This window comes from Dendrobates tinctorius, unplaced genomic scaffold (genome assembly GCF_039654945.1).
Source record: "Dendrobates tinctorius isolate UK_male_01 unplaced genomic scaffold, ASM3965494v1 ptg000003l, whole genome shotgun sequence".
In the NCBI taxonomy this organism is placed as follows: domain Eukaryota; kingdom Metazoa; phylum Chordata; class Amphibia; order Anura; family Dendrobatidae; genus Dendrobates; species Dendrobates tinctorius.
In genome coordinates, this window is record NW_027361671.1 from 36,242,504 (window position 1) to 36,270,033 (window position 27,530).

Below are 27,530 nucleotides of genomic sequence, written 5' to 3' on the forward strand. Positions count from 1 at the left end.
GAAAATGTGGGAGCCAAGTGGCAAAATGACCCAGGAACTGATGGGAGGGCCCGGGAGGACGATACACCACCGCCACTCGCATGGAGAAAGGGGTGTAGAGTCTGACGGCATGGACCTCAAAAGAAGGGAAGACAAGTGAGGGTAGTTGAGGGATAACCTGAAAGGTACATTTTGATGATAGGAGCAGACCAACGCCTCCACCTGCTCTATTGTCTGATCTTGGGGTATGAGAGAAGTGTAGTCCACCATATGAAAGAGCAGCAGCAGCGGTAGTGTCTGACTGCTGGATCCAGGTTTCAGTAAGAGCCAGGAGGTTAAGAGAATTAAAAAGGAAGAAGTCATGGATGAAGGAGAGTTTGTTACACACTGAGCGAGAATTCCAAAGTGCACAATTAAGAGAGACAGATGGCATGCAGGGAATATTAATAAGATTAGAGGGGTTTCTAAGTGTAGCAGTCGGGGGGTTTGACTTTCTATAACATGGGGGACCAGGGTTGGGAGCGATGTCTCCTGCGACTAGGAGAAGGAGGATAGAAAGAGTGAGCAGATGGTTAAGTGATTTGTGAGAGCGTCTCTTATGTTGAATGGTGGGACTGACTGGATCTGTGCAATTTAACAATGTGAAAAGAGCGTGAGTGCTATACATAGGAGAGGAAAGAAGCGAGGGGCCGATATGGATGGAGTGTAGAGAGTTAATGCCAGGGCGGTGGATGTGTGTGAATGCAGCGGCCAGAATAAAAATTGCACAAATGCATATGGTATATATTTGATGTGCTCCTAATGTACAGGGAATAGATGTATATAAATGTCTTACCTGTCTCCTGCCCTGTCTAACTGCCATGTTATAACTGCCAGTAGTACTTTGATACATGTACTTCGATTACATGTGCATAAATGCTCCCCCTAGCTATGTCTGAATATATAGGAGGTTAAGGCTAAGATTTTTTTTTTTCTTTTGGTCTCTCTCTTCTCGTTAATCAATCACACTAAATTGAGACACCAGGACCCAATAAAGTGTTGTGGTCAAATAAACACATGTCCAGCACTACATGGATCATAAAGCACTTTGAAAAGTTTCTTGACCTCACAACATAAGGGGACAAGCAGAGTAAGTTGAAAAAAAAACTATATACCAGATATAAGCTTGCATAGTTGAAAACACATAGATGGCATTCAGGATTAACTGCTTGCTGACATTGAATGGAGACACAGGAGTGGATTCAGAGCAGAGATTGGAAAAGCTGGTTACCTGTATGAAGAGAATAGAGATGCGTGTCACATTCATCCATGTTATATATATATATATATATATATATATATATATATATATCTATTGTGTTAACATCTAATTTCTGTGCTACGTACTACATGTTATAAGAAGCAAAGGATATGCTAGTATGTTCTAAAGACATACTAATAGGGAATTTAGATTGTGAGCCCCATCGGGGACAGTGATGATGATGTGTGCAAACTGTAAAGAGCTGCGGAATATGTTAGCGCTATATAAAAAAAATAAAGAAAAAATAAAGAAAGGATCTGGATTTTCTTATGCTGGAATGAGATATATTGCAAAATCTGGCCATTCATATTCGGCCGACAGCTTATTTCACCCAACTCCATTATAAACATGCAAGCTTTGGTAAGTGTACCTGTCTATATCATTGGGAAGAGATAAATATTCCTTTGCCACAAAACTTTAGGTTTCTTCTCAAAGATACATTTTTAAATGTCAGAAATTTAATCCATGGAGTTTGTCAATTTCTTAATCTGTTGACGATCAACTTTTGGTGCTTCACCAACCACAGCTGTTCAGAGAGGTTACTGGTTTCCTTAACTGTAAGGGTACGTCTCCACGGTCCGGATTGTCGGCGCTTTGGACGGAGCGGAAACCCCGCTCCGCCCAAAGCGCAACCCCCTTCTGTACGCGCGGTGATTCCAGATGTGTTCATTGAACACATGCGGAATCATCGCACCCTCTACATAGGACTGTGTTATATACCTTGCGGCAACAGAACGACATGCTGCCGTCTAAAAAGACGCACCGCATGTCTGGAAACACAGGGCCACTGGATGCGTGTTCGCACACATAGTGGAGACGGGATTTCATAAAATCCCCTCCACTATGATATAACATCTAGACACTGCGGATTGAACGCTGCGGCTGTTCGCAGCATTTAACCCACAGCTAATCCGGATGTAATCCGGCCTGTGGAAACATACCCTAAATCTCCCTTTTCAGAAGGACTCACAAGTTCTCAATAGTGTTTGGGTCAGGGGAAGAAGGGGCCATTAATTTTTTCACCTTTTAAAGCCTTTACTGGCAGCCAAGCATTGGAGACTGTGATGCATGCAATGGAGCATTGTCCTGCATCAAAATAATTGTTTCTTTGAAAAAATGAATACCAATGAAGTGAAGTACAAGAAATCCACCATATAATAAAATAAAATTAATTTAATTAGACAAATATAACATATCAGCATAATGTGCAATCAACATTTAAGCACCAAAAAGGAGAAGATTAAGGAGACATGCTGGTACAGCAGAGAGGAGGTGGGTGACATGTAGCCAAGGGTCAGCAGGAACGCATAAATCATCAAATGCCAGCACTGACATTAGCATGCATCAAAAAGGGGAGAGGCTGGTGAACAGTCAACAGATAAAAGTGCATATAACAACAGACACCTATACCCCAAACGGATTAACCCGCTTACCCATAGTAAATGGTGGCGTCCACATGTCCCCCTGCTGGCTCGTTTCGTGTGGCAGCTTTTTCAAAAAGGGGGGTGAAATGCAGACTTTTTCCTGTACCACTACATGAAGTGTCTTGTAAAAACATTCATTTAGAGTCCCATCTTCAACCCGAAAAGGTCCAACTAGCTCATCTTTATTAATACTAGACCAAAGTATTACCTACACCGTGCTGTCTAAGTCAAAGTCTTGGTCTGGTACCATTACACATCTGACCACATGTACCTGGTATGTCAAGAATCGCTCTTCTCATCAGTCTTTAAAATCTTTGAAAAATCTGTCTTCAGACATTACTTAGGCGGCCAGTTTTGATGTTTTAACTTGCGTGTCTGGTTCAATGGTGGTCAGGTTTCAGCCTCCCTTACCTCGGCCGTGTCTCTGGGCATTGCAGGTATGTTGCAGTTCTGGAATATGACAGCACTGGAGGATAATGGCTTCCTGGGCACTTAACGTTTGAGTCTTCTCAAATCCTTGGGAGTTAATGTGCGCCTTTTTGTGATACATGCTATAGAGTGGTCTGCGGTCATCCAGACTACATACCATTGATTTAACCCCTTTACTCTCAAGGGTGGTTTGCATGTTAATGCCCGGGCCAATTTTTACAATTCTGACCACTGTCCCTTTATGAGGTAATAACTCTGGAATGCTTCCATGGATCCCAGTGATTCTGACTTTGTTTGCTCGTGACATATTGTACTTCATGTTAGTGGTAAAATTTAATTCATATAACTTGCGTTTATTTGTGAAAAAAACGGAAATTTGGTGAAAATTTTGAAAATTTCGCAATTTTCCAACTTTGAATTTTTATGCTCTTAAATCACAACGATATGGCACTCAAAAAACTTAATAAGTAACATTTCCCACATGTTTACTTTACATCAGCACAATTTGGGAACCAAAATTTTTTTGGTTAGGAAGTTATAATGGTTAAAATTTGACCTGCGATTTCTCATTTTTACAACACTATTTTATTTTTACGGACCAAATCACATTTGAAGTCACTTTGAGGGGTCTGTAAGATAGAAAATACCCAAAAGTGACACCATTCTAAATACTGCACCCCTCAAGATGCTCAAAACCAGATTTAAGAAGTTTATTAACCCTTCAGGTGCTTCACAGGAATTTTTTGAATGTTTAAAAAAAATGAACATTTAACTTTTTTTCACGAAAAAAATTACTTCAGGTTCAATTTTTTTATTTTACCAAGCGTAACAGGAGAAATTGGACTGGAAAAGTTATTGTGCAATTTGTCCTGATATGTGGGGGGGAACCACTGTTTGGGCACATGGCAGAGCTCGGAAGGGAAGGAGCGCCGTTTGACTTTTTCACTGCAAAATTGGCTGGAATTCAGATCGGATGCCATGTCAAGTTTGGAGAGCTCCTGATGTGCCTAAACAGTGGAAACCCCCCACAAGTGACCCCATTTTGGAAACTAGACCCCCCAAGGAACTTATCTAGATATGTGGTGAGCACTTGAAACCCCAAGGGCTTCACAGAAGTTTATAACGTACAGCCGTACAATTAAAAAGTCATATTTTTTTCCATAAAAATGATCTTTTCACCCCCAATTGTTATTTTCCCAAGAGCAACAGGACCCCAAAAATTATTGTGCAATTTGTCCTGAGTATGCTGATACCCCATATGTGAGGGTAAACCACTATTTGGGCGCATGGCAGAACTCGGAAGGGAAGCAGCGCCATTTGACTTTTTTGACTGGAATTGAGATCGGACACCATGTCGCCTTTGGAAAGCCCCTGATGTGCCAAAACAGTGGAAACCCCCCAATTCTGACTCCAACCCTAACCCCAACACACCCCTATCACTAATGGGAAAATGGAAATAAATACATTTTATTTTATTATTTTTCCCTAACTAAGGGGTGATAAAGGGGGGGTTTGATTTACTATTTATAGCTGGTTTTTATGTTTGGCAGCTGTCACGCTTAAAGACGCTTTTTATTGTAAAAATAGTTTATGCATCACCACATTTTGAGAGCTATAATTTTTCATATTTTGACCCACCGAGTCATGTGAGGTCTTAATTTTTGCGGGACGAGTTGACGTTTTATAGGTACCATTTTCGGGCACGTGACTTTTTTTTATCGCTTTCTATTCTGATTTTTGGGCCACATAATGAATAAAAACCAGCATTTCAAGAATTTCTTTAGGGGGGTACGTTTACACCGTTCCGCGTGCGGTAAAATTGAAAAAACGGTTTTATTCTTCGGGTCAGTACGGTTACAGCGATACCTCATTTATGTCTTTTTTTATGTTTTGGCGCTTTTATGCAATGAAAACAATTTTATATAAAAAATAAATATTTTTGCATCGCTTTATTCTGCGAGCTATAACTTTTATTTCTTCACTGATGATGCTGTATGGCAGCTCGTTTTTTGCAGGACAAGATAACGTTTTCAGCGGTACCATGGATATTTATATGCGTCTTTTTGATCTCACGTTATTGCACTTTTGTTCGGCGGTATGATGATAAAGCTTTATTTTTTGTTTCGTTTTTTATTTTTTAAGGAGTTCAATAAAGGGGTTAATTAGTGGGACAGTTTTGTAGGGCGGGTCGTTACGGACATGGCGATACCAAATATGTGTACTGTGGTGTAGTAACCACTGTGTCTGCTAGGGGGCGCTGTGTGGATGTCCCAGGAGAAAGGATGAATGGCAGAATACTGAATGGCCATTATGTATCTCAAAGTTGGTGGCTTTGAGATGGAGACTTATGTGTTGATCAGCAGTGATACTGCTGAGGTGCTGCTTTTAATGTGACAGGGAGAAGTCTCCAGGTAACTAGGGAGATGGTCGGGCCAGTTACCTACAAACCCACCCAGGGGGTGTGTTTAAAGAACACTGTTGTAAAGAGTGTGTAAGTGCTTGAAGGACCTGTGATGAGGTCAGAGTCATGTGACCTGGTGGGTGTGGCTATGAACCATATAATGTGGCCAGGGTAGGTCACATGTGGTGAATGCTGGAACCCGATTGATCCAGTGTGGTAGTCCCGCTGAGATGGAGCTTTCTGGCTAACAGCCTGTGAAGTGGCTGTGGTGAATGGCTGCACGTGTCTGAGAGTTCCCAGGGGAGGGAATGAACGTCTGCAGTAAGCTGAAGCTACCATGAGGAAACCCGGACGTGGGTGAGATAAGTGAAGCTAAGAGAGCCTGTATGCTGGACATTGTACAACCTGTGTGAACACAGGGTTTACAGAGTGAAACTCTGCCATGGACGCTCTGCTGTTTATATGAAGTTTTGTTGCTGCTGTGGGTTTATGATGTTGAATAAACCACATGGACTATGCTTGCTTTATGGAAAATCTGTGCCGGATCTGATTTTGTGACTGCTGAGCGAGTATCCCCTACCCGAATAACAGCGCTACCTCACAGTACTTTTATTGTTTTGGTTTTTTTGGTTTTTTTTTAAATGAGGGGAATATTTTTTTTATAAATTTTTTTACTTTTTTTTTTTTAACTTTATTACAATGTCCCAGCGATCTGTCACAAGCAGTGCTGCAGGCTTCCTCATGCCGCCGCTTTGCAGGCATGTGGAAGCCGCCTCCCTGCAGGCCCCCGAAGGTCCCCGCCATTTTGGATTCGGGGACCTGCAGGGAAGGAGACCCCCGTAGCAGCGTTGCACATTGCGCTGCTGCGGGGGTCTCAGGGAAGCACGGAGGGAACCCCCTTCCTCCCGATGCTTCCCTAAACCCCCGGTACACTGCGATCGTGTTTGATCGTAGTGTGCCAGGGGTTAACGTGTCGGGGGCGGTCCGTGACCGCCCCTGACACATAGTGCCGGGTGTCAGCTGTGATAATCAGCTGACACCCGGCCGTGATCAGCTGCGCTCCCCCCGTGAGCGCAGCTAATCGCGCTAGACGTACTATTCCGTCCTTGGGACTTAGGTCCCAGGTCACATGGACGGAATAGTACGTCTAATGTAGGAAAGGGGTTAAACAAATCAGTGTCCTGATATTGTTTGATAGGCCTTACATTGGGGAAGCAAGGAATAATACTTATCCCTCTAAAGGCAAATTAGCCAGTGAAATTGATCACTACATCTACTAAAAGGGGAGACATTGAACAATCCCTATGCGAGGCTACTTAAATCTATCATAAGGGGAAGCACTGCATAATACTTACCCCCAATTAATAGCCATTTCGCAGTGAAAATTGAATACAGTAATTTCACTGTGAGGGGAGGAATTTCATTTACCCCAAGAGACTTTACATTTATTAACCAATATAGACACTGTATTTTTAAATGAGCACAAACTATTAGTATAGCTATTTCTATAAAAGTAATATTTTAATCTTTGAATCCTTAGTTAGGGTCTGTTTGCAATTCAGCAATCTTTAAATTATTTTCTATTTTTCTCAACACATTTTTTGCTACCCTGTTGACTGTTTGCAACAAAACTTTTGATGGTTTTGTGATCACGCCCCACTATCTTAGCAGTTTCATGAGTGCTGCATCCCTCTGTAAGACTTTACACAATATTTGACTTTTCAGAGTCGGTTAAATCTCTTTTTTTGGCCCATTTTGCCTTAGGGAAACACACTGCCTAATAATTCTGCACACCTCGATAAAGGCTTAACTCCCATCACAACAAATACACATCAACTGATTTGCTTCATCCAATAAGCATTCAAGTTTATACAGCTTTGAGTTAGAAAATCTGCATAAAATGATGATATGGTCAAAATACTCACCCAATAATTCTGTACATAGTGTCTAACTAAGAATCTATTAACACTAGAATCATGATTTCCATTTCCAGTGGCTCATGGAGAACTATGCTGCCCTGTAGACTGTGAGCCATCGCGGACAGGGTCCTCTCTCCTTCTGTACTTATGTGTACCTTGTTTTGCTCATGTTTATTGTACTTGTCTATATTTGCCCCTTTTCACATGTAAAGCGCCATGGAATAAATGGCACTATAAAAATGTATAATAATAATAGTAATCTATTATGAAATAGATATGAGTTGAATCATGAATAATCCTGCTTACTTTAAAGGGGTTTTCCAAAACTTTGTAGTTGATGACCTATCTTTAGGTCAGATCAGCTAATTCTGACTTCCTTCACCGGAATTGGCATTGCTCTGTACATTGTGTAGTGGCCGTGAATAGGCTGCAAGTTCTCTCCAATGCACTCAAGTACCCCTCAGTGAGCTTTCGGTACTGTTTTGCACTACTAAACAGTGTATACAACCCTGCCACTTCTGGTGGAACGCATAGCAAGAGAATATCCCATGCTCATCTCATGGCACTTACATAATATGCTTAAACAAGACTTCCCTTTATTTCAGCAATACAGATAATTCACACTGGTGAATATCATATCTGTTGCAGAACGTGTTTCGGTCCATTCTTCGCCTTTAACAATTGCTGCATTTTAATATGCCAACCTAGAAACTATGTTGATTTGAGCTGAAATAAGGATGTACATAGGGTAATGGAATAAAAGAAGGAGGCTAAGGGTGGCATTCTGCTCACCGTTATGGGTTATGATGGGCACAACTCCCCCAAAAGCATGCAAGTATCGACTGCTGCTGCTCTGTACGCGAAAGGATGTTCCTCCACAAAAAAATGGAAAATGTATAGGGATGTCCACAGCAGCAATTCATCCATGGACATCCCTATACATTAACCTAGAAACTATATAGCTCATTTCAAATCCGTGATGACGTCAGATGCCCCACTATGCTTTCTAGTGACAACAGGCGTCATTTCATTGAAACAAAGTAAGCTAACATATGCGTCATTAACAGGTACTAATCACATGTCATGTGCTGGCATTACTCATTTCTTCGAGGTTTTCTCTTTCATAGTCCAGAAGATGTATCTATTCCATTGTTAATCTGCATCTAGAACAAAGTCCAGTAAGACAAGCGCATATTGAAATAAAGGAGAGACATTACATATTAATATATTACACCATGTGAGTGATTGCATATTGTCTGGTTATCTCTTTTTATTACAAAGTTTGGATGGTATGAACCCAAAAACCCTTTTTCTGTAACAATAACTTTTTTATTCTTCTGGTGGGTTGTAATCAGCAGATCAGTTTGGGCGGTTCCTGTATTTTTGATGACAAGAATAAGAGATAGTTAGAAATGATTTCCCTTCTAGCATTTCATTTTGTATTGTTGATCTATTTAGTGGTAAAATGAGTCTTCTGAACTAATATCTTGGAGTGTACAATATCTTGGAGTGTAGTATGGTAAAATGATGGGCTTTATCAGAGAGACATTATGAATCTTATCACTTTGACCAGGCAGTTTTGCTATGTTCAGATGCTGGCTTGTACTACGGCCGCTGCATAACAGTATTTTCTGTAATGTATAATAGATGTAAGCACAAAGCACCGTAACCCACTGAATTTTTATATTTTTTGCAGATAAACATAAAGACTGTACTGGAGTGACGGTACAAATCACACCTGAAAGGTAACTGCCATTACTGCTATTACAGATACTGTTGGTAGATATCACTTTACACATCTTTGCTCCAATAATAAAATTGTTGTAAGTGTTGTATTTTCCTTGTTAGAGCAGCAGTTTGTACTCCCGAGTAGAGATGAGCAAACCTCTGGATATTCGGGTTGGGCAAACAGTTAAAAAAAAGGTTTGGTTCAAGTACCAGAACAGTACCTGAGCCCGACCCCATACCCCATTCACTTGAGGGGGGGGCAGAACATCCAGTGTTTGCCACGCTGTCATGTGCATGACAGCTCATTAAACACTGTCTCTGATCAGCGGTAAAATCTGTACCAACTGTCAGACAGCTGCGGTTCCCACGCTGGACAGCCCGCAGCTGTGATCGGAGGAAAAAAGCTTACTTCCGGTCACTGGTGTCAGCTAATGGGACTACTACTCCCATCAGCTGCCGCCTGCTGCCGTTAATAACAGCGAGAGTGGGCGCGACTGATGGGCGTATTCATCCACCAGTGCCTGCGTTCTAAATAAATAATAATAAAAAAAAAAGGTGTTAGTTTTTCTGTATTTTTGATAACCAGCCAGGCAAAACTGACAGTTGTGGTCTGCAACACTCAGCTATCAGATTTAGCAAGGCTGGTTATCAAGAATAGAGGGGTCCCCACGATGTATTTTTAATTTAATAAATAATTTTTAAAAAACTGCGTGGGGTCACCCTTTGTAATTTGACAGCAGGGGAACTGCGGCTTTCTGACCGGCAGTTATGATTTACAGTACCGCTGGTCACAGCTGCGAGGTCACGCTGACATATGACAGTGTGTCCCCGCAGCGCTCTGACCGACGGTAACTAACTGCAACCAGAACCGCCGGTACGATCACAGCCTTAGTGGAAACTCAATCATTTACCGAATTTTGCGGAAAATGCTCTGGAGTCTGAACACGAATCCAAATGTGCAATGTTCGTGCCGATTTTAAGATTGGCGAACGTTTTCCAACAAATTCGCTCTTCTCTACTCCTGAGCTGCTTTTACTATTGAAATGAAGAATATGTTGCATCATAAAACCTTGCAGTGCTGAGGTCCTGGGTACAAATCCCACCTAGGAGAACATCTGCAAGGAGTTTGTATGTTGTCCCCGTGTCTGCATGGATTTCCTCCCACACTCCAAAGACTTTCAAATATAGAATTTAGATTGTGAGCCCCAACAATGATAATGATGTCTGTAAAGTGCACAGCATGTGAGCAAGTAAAATAAATAAAACATAGTCATCAAAGTATACGCAAATGCTTTAATTTATTTTTTTAAATTCACATAGCACCAACATATTCCACAGTGCTGTACTGAGATCAGTCCATGTCCCCAATGTAGCTTACAACATAATTTCTCCATTTCCGCACGCAGTAGGGACAGTCTCTTATATGGCAATTAATGGGGTTGGATCATAAACGCAAATTAATCACTATACATAGATTAGGTGATAACGTGCTGATTGAAAAAACCTTATACTCCATGTGAACGGAGTGATGGTCAGTCATGTCATCCATCCCTCTATTTAATTTCTATGGGATTATGGGAATTTGTGGTTCACCCTTTTAACCCCTTAATAATAACCTATAATGTGCATGTTCGTCACATGTCACATTCGGGGTATATAAAGCTGATTCAGGAGCTAAGCCTGTTCCATACTTGGCAGAAGGTGGCTGGCTGGCTAAAAAATGAAAAATTGCCAGGTTTTGAAAGGGTTAACGAGTAAGTATGGAGTTTGAGAGGTAACCTACACAAACATAGGGAGAGCATCCAAATTCCATGCCCTTGGCTGAATTGGAACCTAGGGTTCCCCAATGCCACAGGTCGTTGTGCTGCCCATTATACTTCCTTCCACTTTAGCCCTGCCTGTGATGGAATTAGTTTATTCTTCTATTGTTGTATGCTACATGACATTAAATGCATTCAGTGAAGATTTCCGCTCTTCTGTTGTCTTTATTTCCATTGACTGCCATTTTATTACTCCCAGGCAGCCGCTGATTGCTGGCATTTATCTCTTGATGTCTATGGATACTGTGATCCCACCGGGTGAAAAGGGTAAGTATTTCTTGTAAATGTGTATATATTTACAGTCTCTGATCATACAAAGGGTGGAGAGATGGATGTCACAGTCTGCTTGCTTCACTTAAAAAGCTAAATAAACTCATTGATTTGTGTAAAACTTTTAATGCTCATATGTTTATCCTCCCATTCTCGTTCCACTTAATCTGTTTATGCTCCTTTAAGGAAGAGAGAGGTTTTTTACTGAGTACATTGATTTTTATTCAAGTTATTATCAGATATGAAAGCGGTGGGATCAGACCTGGAGTAGTAATTTAACGCTCACTGCATTATAAATCCTATTTGCTTTTACCATAGTAATACTGATCTAATTTTCCAGGTAAAGGCATGGTGTATAATATTGTTATATTATTATATATTTATTGATCTGTCTTTAGTTATACATTGATCATGGAAGTGGAGTTCTTCTTCTTTTAAGGTTCTTTACTAGTGTTCCCCAATCTTTCTTACCTTGAGATCTACATTCAGCTCTGAAAGAGGGTCGCAAGCCACATCCAGAGAAGCTCGTCCTCCCACAGTAGTGACACCCAGAGCCCACATTATTGGTATAACGACAAAGATTCCCCACGGAATTCACACCAAGGCAGAATATTTACATTCCCGCCTCTTATCCTCATTTGATATTCTTAGATCAAGCCAAGCTAACACATCCAGATTGAAGTATAGACTTAATTTAGCTCTCCTACCACAAGGCTAGTGTAAGCACATCCAGATCACTTCTTCTTCTTTGCAGTAACTTCCAAATTATGTATTTCGCTGCTGAGAAATCTATATCTGCACCAGCCCTGGTAGTCAAATTGATCAGAGTACAAGGAGGAGGGAGGCGGGAAGACAAAGCTTGCCCGACACGTGTCGCCAAGAACTGGCTTCCTCAGGGGCTTAGGGTGTAGTAGTACTGAGTTGTTTTAAATATAGAGAGATTAGTACAAGTTGGAGCAGTGCTTGCTACTTACTGATTGGCATATTATATGACACAGGAGAAAGAGAAAAGATGAAAGATAAGCGCCTGCACAGTAGATCGTATTTATAGACCAGGGTCTGTTGCAGAAAGAACAGCCGTTCATCTGCTACTATTACACTGCAGACTGACTAATTAGAAAAAGGGGATAAGTCCTCACATATAGTTCATAATAGAGATTGGTTTTGGCATGGATGTAATTCATAAAGTAGTTTCTACTTAACTGAAAAATGTTGGTAAAAATATATCTGTTTAACCCAAGGAGGATAATTATTTGTTTATTTTAGGAGGAATTCCTTATGATAATATATTTCAACCATCATAAGTTGAGATATAAAACATCATGTGTAGGGTAGGGGAAACACGGGGTAGATATACAAGCGACCGTGTTTATGCCACTCTGTGTGGTGCTAATGCACCGCAAGAGGGCAGTGTCTTAACACCAGATGCAGACAAGAGTATTATAATACAAAAGGTGAAGGGTCTCAGAGATATATTATACACCTACCAATGTTTCTATTCCGCCATGTGTGATGGCAGCACACCGCGGAGGGCCGTGCCCTGACATCACACAAGGGCAGGAGAGTCATGGTTCAGATGATACAAAAGCTCAGTAGTACCTATGTTAGTAGGCTGAGAAACGCTGGCCTGCCAAAGGATATAATGGCTCCAGTAACACGGAAGCTGTCTTGTAGTGGACTAAGATCATGTGTTAGGCCAAAGGCCATATGTCCGTTAGTACATGAGGCAATGCAAGTCTAAATGGGAGGACGTTAATAGAGTAAGTTTAGAGTAGCAAATTAAGCCAGAATCAAAGTGCAACAAGACCTGAGTAAAGCCTTGGCTTGCCAGATGCTAGAAAGAGGAGGCTTAAAGGGGTTGTTCTGGCTTTTCACATAATCTCAGTGCATATCTGGGCTGCAGAATGCTGACAATAAGTAATTTACCTTCTGTGGCCTGTTTGCAGGGTTTGCTAGATATCATCTCTAGCTTGTAAGAAAAACGTTCAGGGCAGGGTGTTCTGGCATTGAAATGAGAACTGGTCGTTTCCTCCTCAATAGTTTCACTTTCCATAGATCACTGTTCAGCGTGTGTCTGGGGGAGGAGCAGCTGGGTGGTCCTGCTCTCTGCACTGAGGTTGCTAGAGGGGGAGGATTTGTTACTGTGTGAGGAGGGCTTGTTCATGTGGACGGGGAGGGCCTGTAGCTATGGAGGGTGGGGTTGTTGCTATCGAGGGCATGTTTGGAGTAGAGTAGGAGGAAACAACCAGTTCTCATTTCAATGCCAGAACACACCCCCCTGGACGTTTTTCTTACAAGCAATAGATGATATCTAGCAAACACTGCAAACTGGCCACAGAAGGTAAATTACTTATAGTCAGCATTCTGCAGCCCAGATATGCACTGAGATTATGTGAAAAGCCCAGACAACCCCTTTAATGTCCAAGAGTCTAATATTGAAGAAGGTGGTCCAAATTTTCAAATTGCTTGATTGCCAAGTTCTTTGATCCGGTCGTTCCGTCTCAAGATGTGTCCACGAGATGGAATTAATCTACATTGGGGTTTAATCCCATTATTTTTATAAATCAACATTATATTGAATAGACGTTGTTGGATCCTAGGAAGGGGAGAAGACAGAAATGGTCAGAGCCCGATAACAACAAATATTTACACTTGTTTATAGAAATCGGTAAACAATAGTTCCTCATTCAATCTATGGGGTGCTAGACTACATAGATTGTGTATCCATGTATCCATTTGATTTCACATCTTATGAGTTTACTTGTGATGTTTCCATCCCTGATGATTATTTTGGATCTCTTCAAGTTTCAATACCTTGAGTCCAGTTCGACTCCTGTGGACTTCCAGGAAATGTGATACTAGTATAGAAGTCAAGGTTTTTCCCTTCTCATGGTCCTTTTTCACTGTGGAAATATTCAATAAATGCTGTTGTGTTCTTCTGCGCAGCTCTTTTGTCGTTTGTCAGATGTAGATTTTAGGACAGTCGCAGACTTGTGCATAAACCAGATCTAGAGATCTACAGTTATAGAAAGATGTGGGCGAATCTGAAAAGGAAACACACAGACGGATAATCCATCTTGTGCAACAGTACAGGGTGGGTCATCTATAAGGATACACCTATATGGATACACCTAAATAAAATGGGAATGGTTGGTGATAAAGTGGATTGGCCGCCGTGGGCCAGTTGAATGGCCACCAAGGTCTCCCGATCTGACTCCCTTAGACTTTTATCTTTGGGGTCATCTGAAGGCAATTGCCTATGCTGTGAAGATACGAAATGTGCAGCATCTGAAACAATGGATATAGTGGAAGCCTGTGCTAGCATTTCTTCTGCGGTGTTGCTATCAGTGTGTCAAGAGTGGGAGAAGAGGGTTGCATTGACAATCCAACACAATGGGTAGCACTTTGAACACATTTTATAAGTATTATTATTATTAATTATTATTATAGCGCCATTTATTCCATGGCGCTTTACATGTGAGGAGGGGTATACATAATACATACAAGTACAGTAATCTGAAACAATACAACTCACGACTGGTACCGGATGAGAGAGGACCCTGCCCGCGAGGGCTCACAATCTACAACGGGATGGGTGAGGATACAGTAGGTGAGGGTAGAGCTGGTCGTGCAGTGGTTTGGTGGATCGGTGGTTACTGCAAGTTTTAAGCTTGTCGGAAGAGATAGGTCTTCAAGTTCTTTTTGAAGGTTTCCATGGTAGGCGAGAGTCTAATATGTTGTGGTAGAGAGTTCCCGAGTAGAGTGCATGCGTGGGAGAAATCTAGTATGCGATTGTGGGAAGAGGAGATAAGAGGGGAGTACAGATGGAGATCTTGTGAGGATCGGAGATTTCGTGCAGGTAAGTACCGGGAGACTAGGTCACAGATATACGGAGGACTCAGGTTGTGAATGGCTTTGTATGTCATGGTTAGGGTTTTGAACTGGAGTCTTTGGGTAATGGGGAGCCAGTGCAGGGATTGACAGAGAGGAGAGGCCGGGGAGTAGCGGGGGGACAGGTGGATTAGTCGGGCAGCAGAGTTAAGAATAGATTGGAGGGGTGCGAGAGTGTTAGTGGGGAGGCCACAGAGCAGGAGGTTGCAGTAGTCAAGGCGGGAGATGATGAGGGCATGCACTAGGGTTTTTGCAGTTTCTTGGTTGAGGAATGTACGGATCCGTGAAATATTTTTGAGTTGAAGTCGGCAGGAAGCGGAAAGGGCTTGGATATGTGATTTGAAAGAGAGATCAGTGTCAAGGATAACCCCGAGGCAGCTAGCTTGTGGGACTGGAGAGTGGGCAGCCGTTTACTTTAATGGATAGGTCCGTTGGGGGGGTCACGTGAGACGGGCGAAAGATGATTAATTCTGTTTTGTCCATATTAAGTTTTAGAAATCTAGCGGAGAAGAAGGATGAAATAGCAGACAGACATTGAGGGATTCTGTTTAGTAGGGAGGTGATATCTGGTCCAGAGATGTAGATCTGTGTTCATCAGCATAGAGATGATACTGAAAGCCATGAGATTCTATGAGCTGTCCGAGGCCGAAGGTGTAAACGGAGAAGAGCAGGGGCCCTAGAACTGAACCTTGTGGGACTCCGACGGATAGGGGGCACGGTGAGGAGGTGGTGTGCGAATGGGAGATGCTGAATGTCCGGTCTGCTAGGTATGACGCAATCCAAGATAGGGCCAAGTCTGTGATACCAAGAGATGAGAGGGTCTGTAGTAATAGGGAATGGTCCACTGTGCCAAAGGCAGAGGACAGGTCCAGGAGGAGAAGGACAGAGTAGTGTCGCTTGGCCTTGGCGGCTAGTAGGTCATTGGTGACCTTAGTTAGGGCAGTTTCAGTAGAGTGGTGTGGCCGGAAGCCGGATTGCAAGTGGTCAAGGAGGGAGCAAGAAGAGAGGTGGGAGGGTAGTTCAAGATGGCCGTGTTTTTCCAGTAGTTTTGAGGCATAGGGGAGAAGTGATATAGGGCGATAGCTAGATAAAGAGGATGGGTCAAGAGAGGGCTTTTTGAGGATAGGTGTGATTGAGACATGTTTAAAGCTTGAGGGAAAACACCAGTTGTTAGTGATAGGTTGAAGAGATGGGTTAGGGTTGGGATGAAGACTGTGGTGAGGTTTGGGATGAAGTGGGATGGGATCGGGTCAAGTGCACAGGTAGTGAGATGTGATCTTGAGAGTAGAGTGGAGAGTCGATCTTCTGTAATGGTGGAGAAGTTGGTTTTGGGGAAGGATGGCAGGGCAGGTAAGAGGAAGGGCACTGGGGGTTGTTGACCAAAACTGTCTCTGATGTTATCAATCTTCTCCTTGAAAAATGAGGCAAAGTCTTCAGCTGAGATGAGTGGAGAAGGAGGAGGTGCTGGGGGGCGGAGGAGAGAATTGAAGGTGTTGAATAACTGTTTAGGATTGTGAGACAGGGAGGATATGAGAGATGAGAAGTAGGTTTGTTTTGCTGCAGCGAGTCTGGCCTTGAAAGAAGTGAGGGACTGTTTGAATGTGATGAAGTACTCATTGGAGTGGGATTTTTTCCATCTCCGCTGAGCAGCCCTGGAAGCCCGCCTCAGTTCTTTGGTGAGACTGGTGTTCCAGGGCTGTCTGATGATTTTGCGAGCTTTGGTATGTTTGAGAGGGGCAACTGATTCCAAAGCTACAGCTATTGTGGTGTTATATAGAGCGGTAGCGTCATCCGCATTGTGTAGGGAACTTATGTCTGTAAGAGGGAGGAGGGATTCAAACAGTGAGTGTAGATCGAGGTGTTGAAGATTTCTGCGAGGGTGTGCGAGTTTTTGAGGTGGGGATTGTGGACCTGAGGAGGAGAGGGAATAGAATGTAAGTAGGCTATGGTCAAAGAGAGGAAGAGGTGAGTTAGAGAGGCTAGATAGGGAGCAGAGGCGGGTGAAGATGAGGTCTAGTGCGTGGCCATCTTTGTGAGTGGCTGCAGAAGACCATTGAGTGAGGCCGAAGGAGGAAGTGAGAGATAGAAGTTTATTGGCAGCTGAGAGGGAAGTGTCAATGGGGATGTTGAAGTCGCCCAAGATGATAGTGGGGATATCAGTGGAAAGGAAATGAAGTAGCCAGGTGCTGAAATGGTCAAAGAAGGTGGTGGCTGACCCTGGAGGGCGGTATATGACAGCTAGTTGGAGGTTGGAGGGGGAGTAGATGCGCACAGAGTGCACCTCGAAGGAAGGGAGGGTAACCGAGGGCGGCAGTGGGATTGGGGTGAAGGAGCGGTTATCTGACAGGAGAAAACCAACTCCTCCACCATGCTTGCAGCTGTGGCGGGGGGTGTGGGAAAGGTGGAATCCACCATATGAGAGTGCAGCAGGAGAGGCTGTGTCAGAGGAGGTGAGCCAGGTTTCGGTGATGGCGAGGAAGGAAAGTTTGTTAGTAATAAAAAGATCATGGATGAAAAAGTTTGTTGCAGACAGAGCAAGAGTTCCACAGAACTCCTGTGGTCATAAACTTGTAAATAACTCATGAAAGAATAAAGTACGTTAAAACCAAGAACACCATTGTGTCTCTTGTGAAATTCTCAATACGTTTGATGTGTCACATGAGCCTCTTCCCATTGGAAAAAATAAAGTTAGATTGAAAATGGCCGCCATGGTCACCACCCATCTTGAAAAGTTTCCTCCTCCCATAAACTAATGTGCCACAAACAGGAAGTTGATATCACCAACCATACCCATTTTATTTAGGTGGATCCATATAGATGGCCCACCCTGTATATTGGCAGACATTACAGTTTCCGCAGGGATATGTTCCAAAAGTTCTGGTCTCCCTATATAGTCTATTTGTAGGATGGGTATGACTGACATAAAATGTCTTTAAGGCTCTTTGCCCATCTGGCTACAATGTTAGGGGCCGCTGAAATGTGCGGTATCAGTTTAGAATCACTTAAAAGTATTCAGATATCCTCCCACTGATATCATTATGATATCTAATGGTCTGTTGGACTCAATTGTTCGCCTTAGAAAAAGATATTGTCGTGGGCTCTGTTGAGCTTGTTGAAAGGCATTGGAGATAAACTTTTTGGAGTATCCTCTGTGTCTGAACCTGTCCTTTAAATTCTTAGCTTCAACCCGGAATACCTACAAAATACTGCAATTTCTCCTGAGATGATAAAATTGCCCTTTAGGGATTCCATTCTTAAGGTGATTGGGATGGGAGGTGTTGTAATGCAAAAGATTATTAGTGGCCGTAGGTTTTTGAAATCCACTGATGAGCAGGACAGTGTGGAGGTAAGTTTGATATTGAGGTAGTTATTATTGAGTTCCGTGATGAAAGACTTACATTCCTCCATGGTGCCTGTCCAAAACAAGAGGACATCATCAATAAAACTTAACCACGTCCGTATATTTGTGGCATATTTGTCCTGTGTTTATTTATCACCGTTTCCTCCCACAAACCCAAAAGATGTTAGCGTACGAGGGGGTGCACATTGCAGTCCCAGTAGTTTGTCTATAGAAAATTCTATTAAATACAAAGTAGTTTTTGTCGAGGACAAAGTGTAACAAATCTTGGATAAACTAATTGTGTCCTCGGTCTCCGGTGGAGCTGTGATTAAGGAAGTACGATGCAGCACTTATACCAAGGTCATGGTTGATGCTAGTATACAGACTCAACATCTAGGGAACCAGAATAGTGTTGGTTGGAATAATAAGGCCTTCCAGATGTTGTATCAACTGAGTTGAGTCCCTGACAAAGGAGCCCAATGATGAGGGCAGTGGTTGAAGGAAAAAGTCTAAATAGATGCACTCAAAAAGACCCCCGATCCCAGAAACAATAGGCTACCTGGGGATTCCTTTAATGGACTTGTGCATCTTTGACAATAGATAGAACGTGGAAACGACCGACTGAGGGTTATTCAAAAAGTCCACTTCCTTTATGATGAGGATATTGCAGCGTGCATCCCTAAGGATTAAGGTATCCAGTCTGTCCTTAAAAAAGGAGATTAGGTCACAGGGTAAGGCATGATAGAACATAGACTCCTGCAATTGGCGTTTGGCCTCCTTAATGTATAAGGGCATAAAACAATATTACCTCCTTTATCGGCTTCTCGGATGATGAACTCTTTTCAGTTTAGTCAGCGCCTTCCTTTCCATCCATGTGATTGTTACCCTTGATGGTGTCTAATCTGAGATCCTGAATGTTACGGCACACGTTATTAAAGAAAATTTAGACCACCGGGAATAGTGAAAGAGAAGGTGTTGCCTGGGAAGCTAATCTCGCCTTAAAGCTCCTTCTTGTATTGTGATGTTCACTCTCCTACAAAAGATCAACAAGGTCACGGAAAGCCTGTCTCTCATCATTTGTTAGCATATCAATGAGGGATGGTTGGTGGTACTGCTACCGGTTACATGCTATAGGGTATATGATGATTTTTTTGCGTTTTTTTTTGTTGGTATTTGCGTATGAAATGGTCAAAATTGGAACTTGCTCTTACACTTTACACGTATACCAGCCTATAATCCAGCTCAGTATTTTTTTGTTTTGGAGCATATAATGTGAATAGGGCACTATAGAGGTCCCACTGCACTGCAATTCCAAATCTAGAAATATTTTTTGGCAATTTAGGGAATTCTGTTTTGGTTCACTAAAAGCACATTTTGTGAAAGTGATGTACTTATATATGTGGGGTCATAACCTACCTTTCAAATCCAGCAGTGAGGAAGCTGAAGCAGGCGGCTATTTCCCTGACTTTGTTCAGTATTTTCAGAAGGGTCTGGCTGTCAGTTTACAGGAATACACTGTAGTAAACCTTGTCCTTAGGGAGAGGATTGTCTGCTCTCCTTCATGCCTGGGGCTAAGAGTGGCCTAGAAACAGCACAGGTTACTTGCTAGTAATTGGTTGCTGGCCGCCTTGAATTACTTCTGTCATGTAGGATGATAGTAAATCACTCGGTTGCAGTGGGCCTTCGGATGGGACGGGCTGGATGCGTTACAGTGTCAGGCGGACTCACAGAGAAAGAAGCAGAAATTAGGTTTATGGATTTAAAGCTCTGTCTAGAGAATAAAAGAACTTTCCCCATTTTCTCTTCTCTTTTAGGACATTCCTGTTTTATAGCCCCATTACTTTCAACACAATGTGTGTTTATTGTTCAGGAATTGGAAATATGCGCTCGCTGACACTTCTTATTGGGTCCCTTTTTTGATCATTGGCGTGAGGTTAACTGCTTGAAAGAAATACAAGTTTTCATCATTGTAAAATATTTCAATTCTCCATTCTGCTTCAAACATGCACGCTTTAATTAGGTCCACCAAGCTTCTTTTAATAAATGTCCACGTTTTGTTGATTTTCACCCCATTGACTATAATTTTAGGCTGCTGTTTTTGTTTGTTCCAGATAATTGTGTTTAAAATGTGCTTCACAATGATTTTGATGTTTGCATGCAACTTGTGTCTTGGGTAGTATTTATCCGAGTTTCGTGTAGTATGATGTGTGTTATTAATCAGTGAGAGCGATTACTTACATCTGTCATTGAGCGCAGATCCAGCGAGAATCAGTCCTTATTGGAGGAGTTGGTCCATGCTTACTTATTGTACTCTTAAATTCTCCAATGTATTTTTCTATAAACAATTTCCTTAATGTATAGAATGGGAAGTGCGTTGTATACCCCTTGTAAGCAGATGGAAGGTCCAGGAGGTGTTGGATGGATATATTCCATGTCTCTGGCAGGTAGCATACCCCCAATGGTGGCTGGCGATGCAACTGCTATAGGACCCGTAATCTATGTGAGCCCCCTTCCTTGTGTCTGCCCACTGAACCAGCTCTCTATTCGGCTTCCAGCTGATTTGTTTCCACAGCAGACTCCCGCTGGTAACTGTTGTAAATGGACCTAATTGCAGCCATTTTCGTGAACTCTGATGGCTGTAATTCAAAACCTGTGTTGAATAGCTATCGTGGCACCGATGTGGTTAGACAGTTGGGTAAGATGGTGGGGCGCTATCTGAGCACCGTGAGCTTTATTACGCGAACCCCATAGGTTAACGGTAGCTGGAGGCCCATGAGGTTCCCCAGTTCAGGCTTTCTTTATTGGGTTTCCTGGAGTTTTATGCTCTTCACTTCTTATGGCCTCCTTAAAGGAAACCTTCTTAGAATGATTTCACCCCCAAACTATTTCTATGCTCATGTGGCTCTTTCAAAGACAAGTTCAGCAATATCTTTATATGTCCAGTCCATTCCTCCATTACTGAGAAATCAGTATTTGAATTGTTATGCAAATGAAGCTGAAGAACTATTTGTAGATCTAAAGCCCTCGGTCACTCCAGCTCTATTCCCCACCCAGTTCTCACTGACCACTCGTTTGCCTGAAGTCACAAAACATAGAGACTGTCAGTCAAGCATAAGGATGGAAATAGAAGCACTGGGCTGGAAAGAGAGCTGGAGTGACAGAGACTTTGGCTCTTCATCCTCATTTGCATATTCATTCAAGTGGTGATTTTTCAGTAATAGATGCGCGGACTGGCCATGCAAAGATATTGCAGAGACAGAGCTACATGACTGTATAAATAATTTAGGGGGTGAAATCCTTCTTTAATTTTAGGTTTGTGTAGCATTTAAACAAAAACATAAAACTAAAAATTCTGTATTTCTTGTTTATTAAACTAATAACCAGGAAAGTGCTAGATTAACTCTTTAATCATAATTACTTCTGGAGAAGATGCTAATCCAAGAAACTGTGATTTTATTTACTGTTCAGCACAGATTAAAAAATTTGTTTGTAAGGATTATTATTTATATAGCACCATTGATTACATGGTGCTGTACATGAGACGGGGTTACATCAAAATACATATATCACTTACAGTAAACAAACTAACAATGACAGACTGATACAGAGGGGAGAGGACCCTGCCCTTGCGGGTTTACATTCTACAGGATTATGGGGAAGGAGGCAATAGGTTGGGGGTTGCAGTAGATCCGATGGTGTTGAGGGGTGGTCGCGTGGTCATTGCAGGTTGCAAGCTTCTATGAAGAGATGGGTTTTCAGGTTCCATCTGAAGGATCCTAATGTGGTGGATAACCGGACGTGTTGGGGCACAGAATTCTAGGGAATGGGGGATATTTGAGACAAATCTTGGAGGCGATTGGATGAGGAGTGAATAAGCGTGAAGGAGGTCTTGGGAGGACCGGAGATTACGGGAGGGAAGATATTGAGAGATTAGTTTGGAAATATACGGAGGAGAGAGGTTATGGATGGCTTTGTAGGTCAGTGTTAGTAGTTTAAACTGGATACGCTAGGAAATTGGGAGCCAGTGAAGGGATTTGCGGAGGAGTAGCGAGGAGAGAGCTGAATTAGTCGGGCAGCAGAGTTAAGGATGGACTGGAGAGGTGCGAGAGTGTTAGCAGGGAAGCCACAGAGGAGGATGTTGCAGTAGTCAAGGTGTGAGATGATTAGGGCATGCACAAGCATTTTGGCAGAGTGAGGATGAGGAAAGTATGGATTTTTGAAATATTTTTGAGCTGGAGACAACAGGAGGTGGCAAGAGCTTGGATGTGTGGTTTGAGGGACAGGGCAGAAGCAAGGATTACTCTGAGGCAGCTGATTTCTGGGGCAGGGGAAAGTGTGATTTCATTTATTGTGATAGATAGATCAGGTAGGGAAGGTATGCGAGACAGAGGAAAGATAATTAGTTCAGATTTGTCCACATTGAGCTTGAGGACGCGAGAGGAGATGAAGGAGGATATGGCTGATAGACACGCTGGGATTCTGGAGAGCAGAGAGGTGACATCTGAGCCAGAGAGGTAGATCTGAGTGTCATTAGCATATAATGGTACTGGAAGCCATAGGACTTTGAGTTGTCCCAGGCCTAGGGTATAGTGTTATGATTAGGTAACTGAGGAGGACAACGGTGAATAGACTAGGCAACCAGATAACCAGAGAGTTTGGTAGCTAGCGGATTGCAGACCCCTAAACTGACAACACAACTAGAATTATCCATGGGAGGTACCTACGATGCCCTAGACGCCTCGGCACAGCCACAGAATTAACTAAGCCTAAATAGAGAAATGGGAAAGCTAAACTGCACCGGAGTAGAACCCCAAAGGAATAAATAGCCCCCGAACATATATTGCCGGTGAGACAAGATGAAGCACAAAACACAGGCAGAGACTAGAGTAAGCAAATGATGGGGCCCAAACTGTCTAGATAGAACAGGACAGGAAAGGATACTGTCTGCAATCACGCAAAAAACCCTAAGAAAAATCCAACACGTCTGATATGCAAAAATACTGAGGCCACATGACCTCTCCTCCACTATATCAGAACTCTGGTTTGGACTGGTTACTAAAAAGACTAACATACGCTGTGGCATATGGAACAGGATCCAGCACAGGTCCCAAAAGGAAACCAGGCTAAACTCACTCCGGCTAAGCAAAAATCAGAGACAAGCAAAAATGGATCCAATGCAAAAAAAAGATTCAAGAAGACAAATAACTTATCTGAAAGATGCAGGACGGAGCAGGAGACAAGCAGACTTAAAAATGTGCTCAGGAAGCAAATCAAATCCCCAGCAAGAGCTGAGGGAAGGTTGTTCACTTAAATCTCCCCAGTCTGTAACACCTGACCTCCAATCATCCTGCTCAGGTGATTGACTTCTGTCATCTAGACCAGCTCCATTACCCACAGCAACCACCAGAGGGAGCCCAAACTCAGAAGCCAGGTCAAAAGTGTTCACAACAGTATAGATGGAAAAGAGAAGGGGTCCTGGGACAGAGCCTTGAGGGACGCCAACAAAGGGGGGGGCGAGATGAGGAGGTAGTGAGGAAGGAGGAAACGCTAAATGTGCGGTTGGTAAGGTGTGAGGAGATCCAGGATAGGGCAACTTCTTTGACATCAAAGGAAGAGAGGATCTGTAGTAGGAGGCAGTGGTCAACTGTGTCAAAGCCAGAGCACAGGTCTAGAACGAGGAGTATAGAGAATTGTCTGTTAGCTTTGGCTGTAAGTAAGTTGTTAATAAGTTTGGTCAGGGCAGTCTTAGTGGAATGGTGGGGACGGATGGTTGGAAAGATGTACCGGTATTTAGAACTGTTATACGACACGTCTCCCATTTTATGATTCCATCTTGTGTCAGTAAAATGGTTCTTTCAGATAGTAAACTATTCTCAAATATACTTTTTAGGGAATTTAAGCTCTTAGGAATGGCGGACCCTAATCTATTGGCTAGAGGGAAGAACATGTTCAGTGGTAGTCTCCCACATGACCACATGAGACTGTGTATTACCTGGACAGGGTCTTTGTTGCAATGAGATCTGTTTAATACTTGATTCCTACCTGTGGGGGCGCTGTAAGGAAATTACTGTAAATACCTGCTGCTGGATTCCACGTAGATTCCAATAGATCACCTGTTGTTCAGCATAAGCATAACCTGTGATAAGCACATATTTGTTGTCTAAAGAAGAAAAGGCCTTTTAATAGTGATGAGCAAACATGCTCTGATAAGGTGTTATCTGCGCATGCTCAGTGCTAACTGAGTGACTTTGGCGTGCTCAAATAATATGCTCAAGGCCCTGTTTTTAGGCGATCCCTGCATGTGTTTTGGCTGTCTAACAGCCACGAGACATGTAGGCACGGGGACTCAAACATATTATTTGAGCATGCCGAATTCACTCGGTTAGCACTGAGCATGCTCAGATAACACCTTATCCGAGCATGCACAGATAACACCTTATCCGAGCACGTTAGCTCATCACTACCTTTTAATCTTGCAACTGAGAAAGAACTATGGACACTACCACCTGGCGCTAACACTTCTGTATAATCCAGCCATACAGTACATGCACATATTACACCATGTTAAATTCTACGACCTGGCACAGTATGTACTTATATTTGTTCCTCCCCAGCCATAGAAGGCTGTTAGAGATACACTCCATACGTTCTTGCACTGAGCGATTTTCCTTTATTTCCTTTCTGTACATTGTTCTCAATTCTTATGTCCTTGACTTTGTAAATGGAAAGCAGAGAGCCTATTATCAGATTACGGAGCAGGATGGTGAGTCTCAGTACGTCTTTCAATTTCAGGTGTTCAATTGCTTCCCTGAGAAATGAAAAAAAAAAAAATGGTTACATCTTAAGCAAGTGCTATTTTTGAATTATTATAATATTGTGTTAAATCTTAATGGTGTATTATATTCCAATATATCTGGTTACCAAGGATTTGTTTTAAGTGGAATGTGGATAGCTGCTTCTATCACTCCATTGGAACACAGTGATTTTTTTTTTCTATTTATTGCTAATATTTTTTTTCTACATTCTCTGTGCTATATGTAATAGTGGTTATGATGGTTTTTGGTCTGTAAGCTTTTGTCTTAATATAATCTTGATCCCCTCATGACTTTTTATTACCTAGTAATGTACAGTAGGGGATGCATTATCGCATGAATAATTTATCAATGCATTGAAGAGCTCAGCCACAGACAGGGCCATGTGCTATTCTCTGATACCATTTTAAGGGGAAAAAAATTAAGACAATCAATATCAATTTTTATTTACATGCATGTATTTTTTGGCAATCATTTTTTTTCATTTATATTTCATTTTAAAATTTGCACGACTTGCCTTTCCAAGCAGTCTCTTTTCTGGCACATTTCTGGCTGCTGAATGAAGGGACTGGGTATCTCTCAGTGAGGTTGTAACGCTTTTCTTCTGAACTTTCTTCAGCTGATTTATGAGCACAGGCCCCAGAAAAGTTGAGTTGAACTTTGATATGGTCATAAATTAGCTGAGAGGAGCTCAGAAAAAGGCTGGGGTCACACTTGCGAGTGTGATGCAAGAAACTCGTGCGAGTCTCTCGCATCAATACCCGGCACTGCCGCCGGCACTCGGACCGGAGTGTGCGGCTGCATAGAAATACATGCAACCGCACACTCCGGTCCTGAGTGCCAGCAGCAGTGCCAGGTATTGATGCGAGAGACTCGTGCAAGTTTCTCGCATAGCTCTCGCAGGTCTGACCCCAGCCAAAGACTGATAAAAACATTACAAACTCTACCGTCAGAACAATATCACTGGCAGATTCTTGGCTAACTCATTTTGCAGACAGTACGAGACAGTACAACACAGAGGCTGTAGAAATGGTGTAAAATTTCTTAGGAAACTTGACTGTAAGAAATATACACTGCTCAAAAAAATAAAGGGAACACTAAGATGCCACATAGTAGATATCACTGAATTAAATATCACAGCTGCAAATCTTTATTCATTACATAGTGGCATGCGTTGAGAACAAAAAAATATAAAAATGATCAATGTAAATCAAAATTAATATCTCATGGAGGTCTGGATTTGGAAGGATACTCAAAATCAACGTGGAAAATCAAATTACAGGCTGATCCAACTTCAGTGGACATGCCTCAAGACAAGGAAATGATGCTCAGTAGTGTGTGCGGCCTCCACGTGCCTGTATGACCTCCCTACAACACCTGGGCATGCTCCTGATGAGGCGGTGGATGGTCTCCTGAAGGATCTCATCGCAGACCTGGACTAAAGCATCCGCCGACTCCTGGACAGTCTGTGGTGCAACGTGACGTTGGTGGATGGAGCGAGACATGATGTCCCAGATGTGCTCAATTGGATTCAGGTCTGGGGATCAGGCGGGCCAGTCCATAGCTTCAGGCTGAGTTCACACGTGGCGTTTTTTTCGCGTTTCCGCGGCGGTTTTGCCGTGAAAACGCGAAAAATAAGCATCCCATGCATTCCTATGGGATTCTGCAATGCTGTGCTAATGCTGCGGTTTTTACCGTGGCGGAATCGCTTCGCGGTAAAAAACGCAGCATGCTCATTAATTTGCGGAATCGCGGCGATCCCGCACCCATAGGAATGCATTGTTCCGCTTACTTCCCGCATGTGGCTATGCACACCATGCGAAAAGTAAGCAGAACATTTGCGGATGGTACCCGTGGTCCGGAGGAGAGGAGACTGTCCTCCGGGCTTTGGGTACCATATCCCTGTAAAAAATAGAATTTAAAATAAAAAATATTGTTATTCTCACCTTCCGATGTCCCGCGCAGCCTTCCCGCCTCTCTCCACGCTCCCGTTCCCAGTAGTCCTTTGCGAAAATGCCCGCGATGGCGTCTGTTCTCGCGGGATCGCGAAGTCTCGCGGTCATTCGCGCGACATCATCGCGAATTACCGCGAGACTTTGCGATCCCGCGAGAACGGACGTCATCGCGGGCATTTTCGCAAAGGATTACTGGGAACGGATGCGCGGGACGTCGGAAGGTAAGAATAACACCATTTTTTATTTTTTTACATTCTATCTT

The 27,530-nt window shown here is 42.7% G+C and overlaps 1 protein-coding gene across 5 annotated transcripts in view; it reads left to right on the forward strand.

The window, feature by feature from the left end:
• Positions 1 to 27,530, forward strand: part of PAM (peptidylglycine alpha-amidating monooxygenase) — a 250,259-nt gene that overhangs the window by 122,361 nt on the left and 100,368 nt on the right. For all 5 annotated transcript variants that reach the window (XM_073545548.1, XM_073545723.1, XM_073545901.1 and 2 more), the window contains exons 8-9: positions 9,149 to 9,197; positions 11,200 to 11,267. In XM_073545548.1, coding sequence (XP_073401649.1) covers positions 9,149 to 9,197; positions 11,200 to 11,267 — 117 coding nt within the window. The remainder of the gene's footprint in view (positions 1 to 9,148; positions 9,198 to 11,199; positions 11,268 to 27,530) is intronic.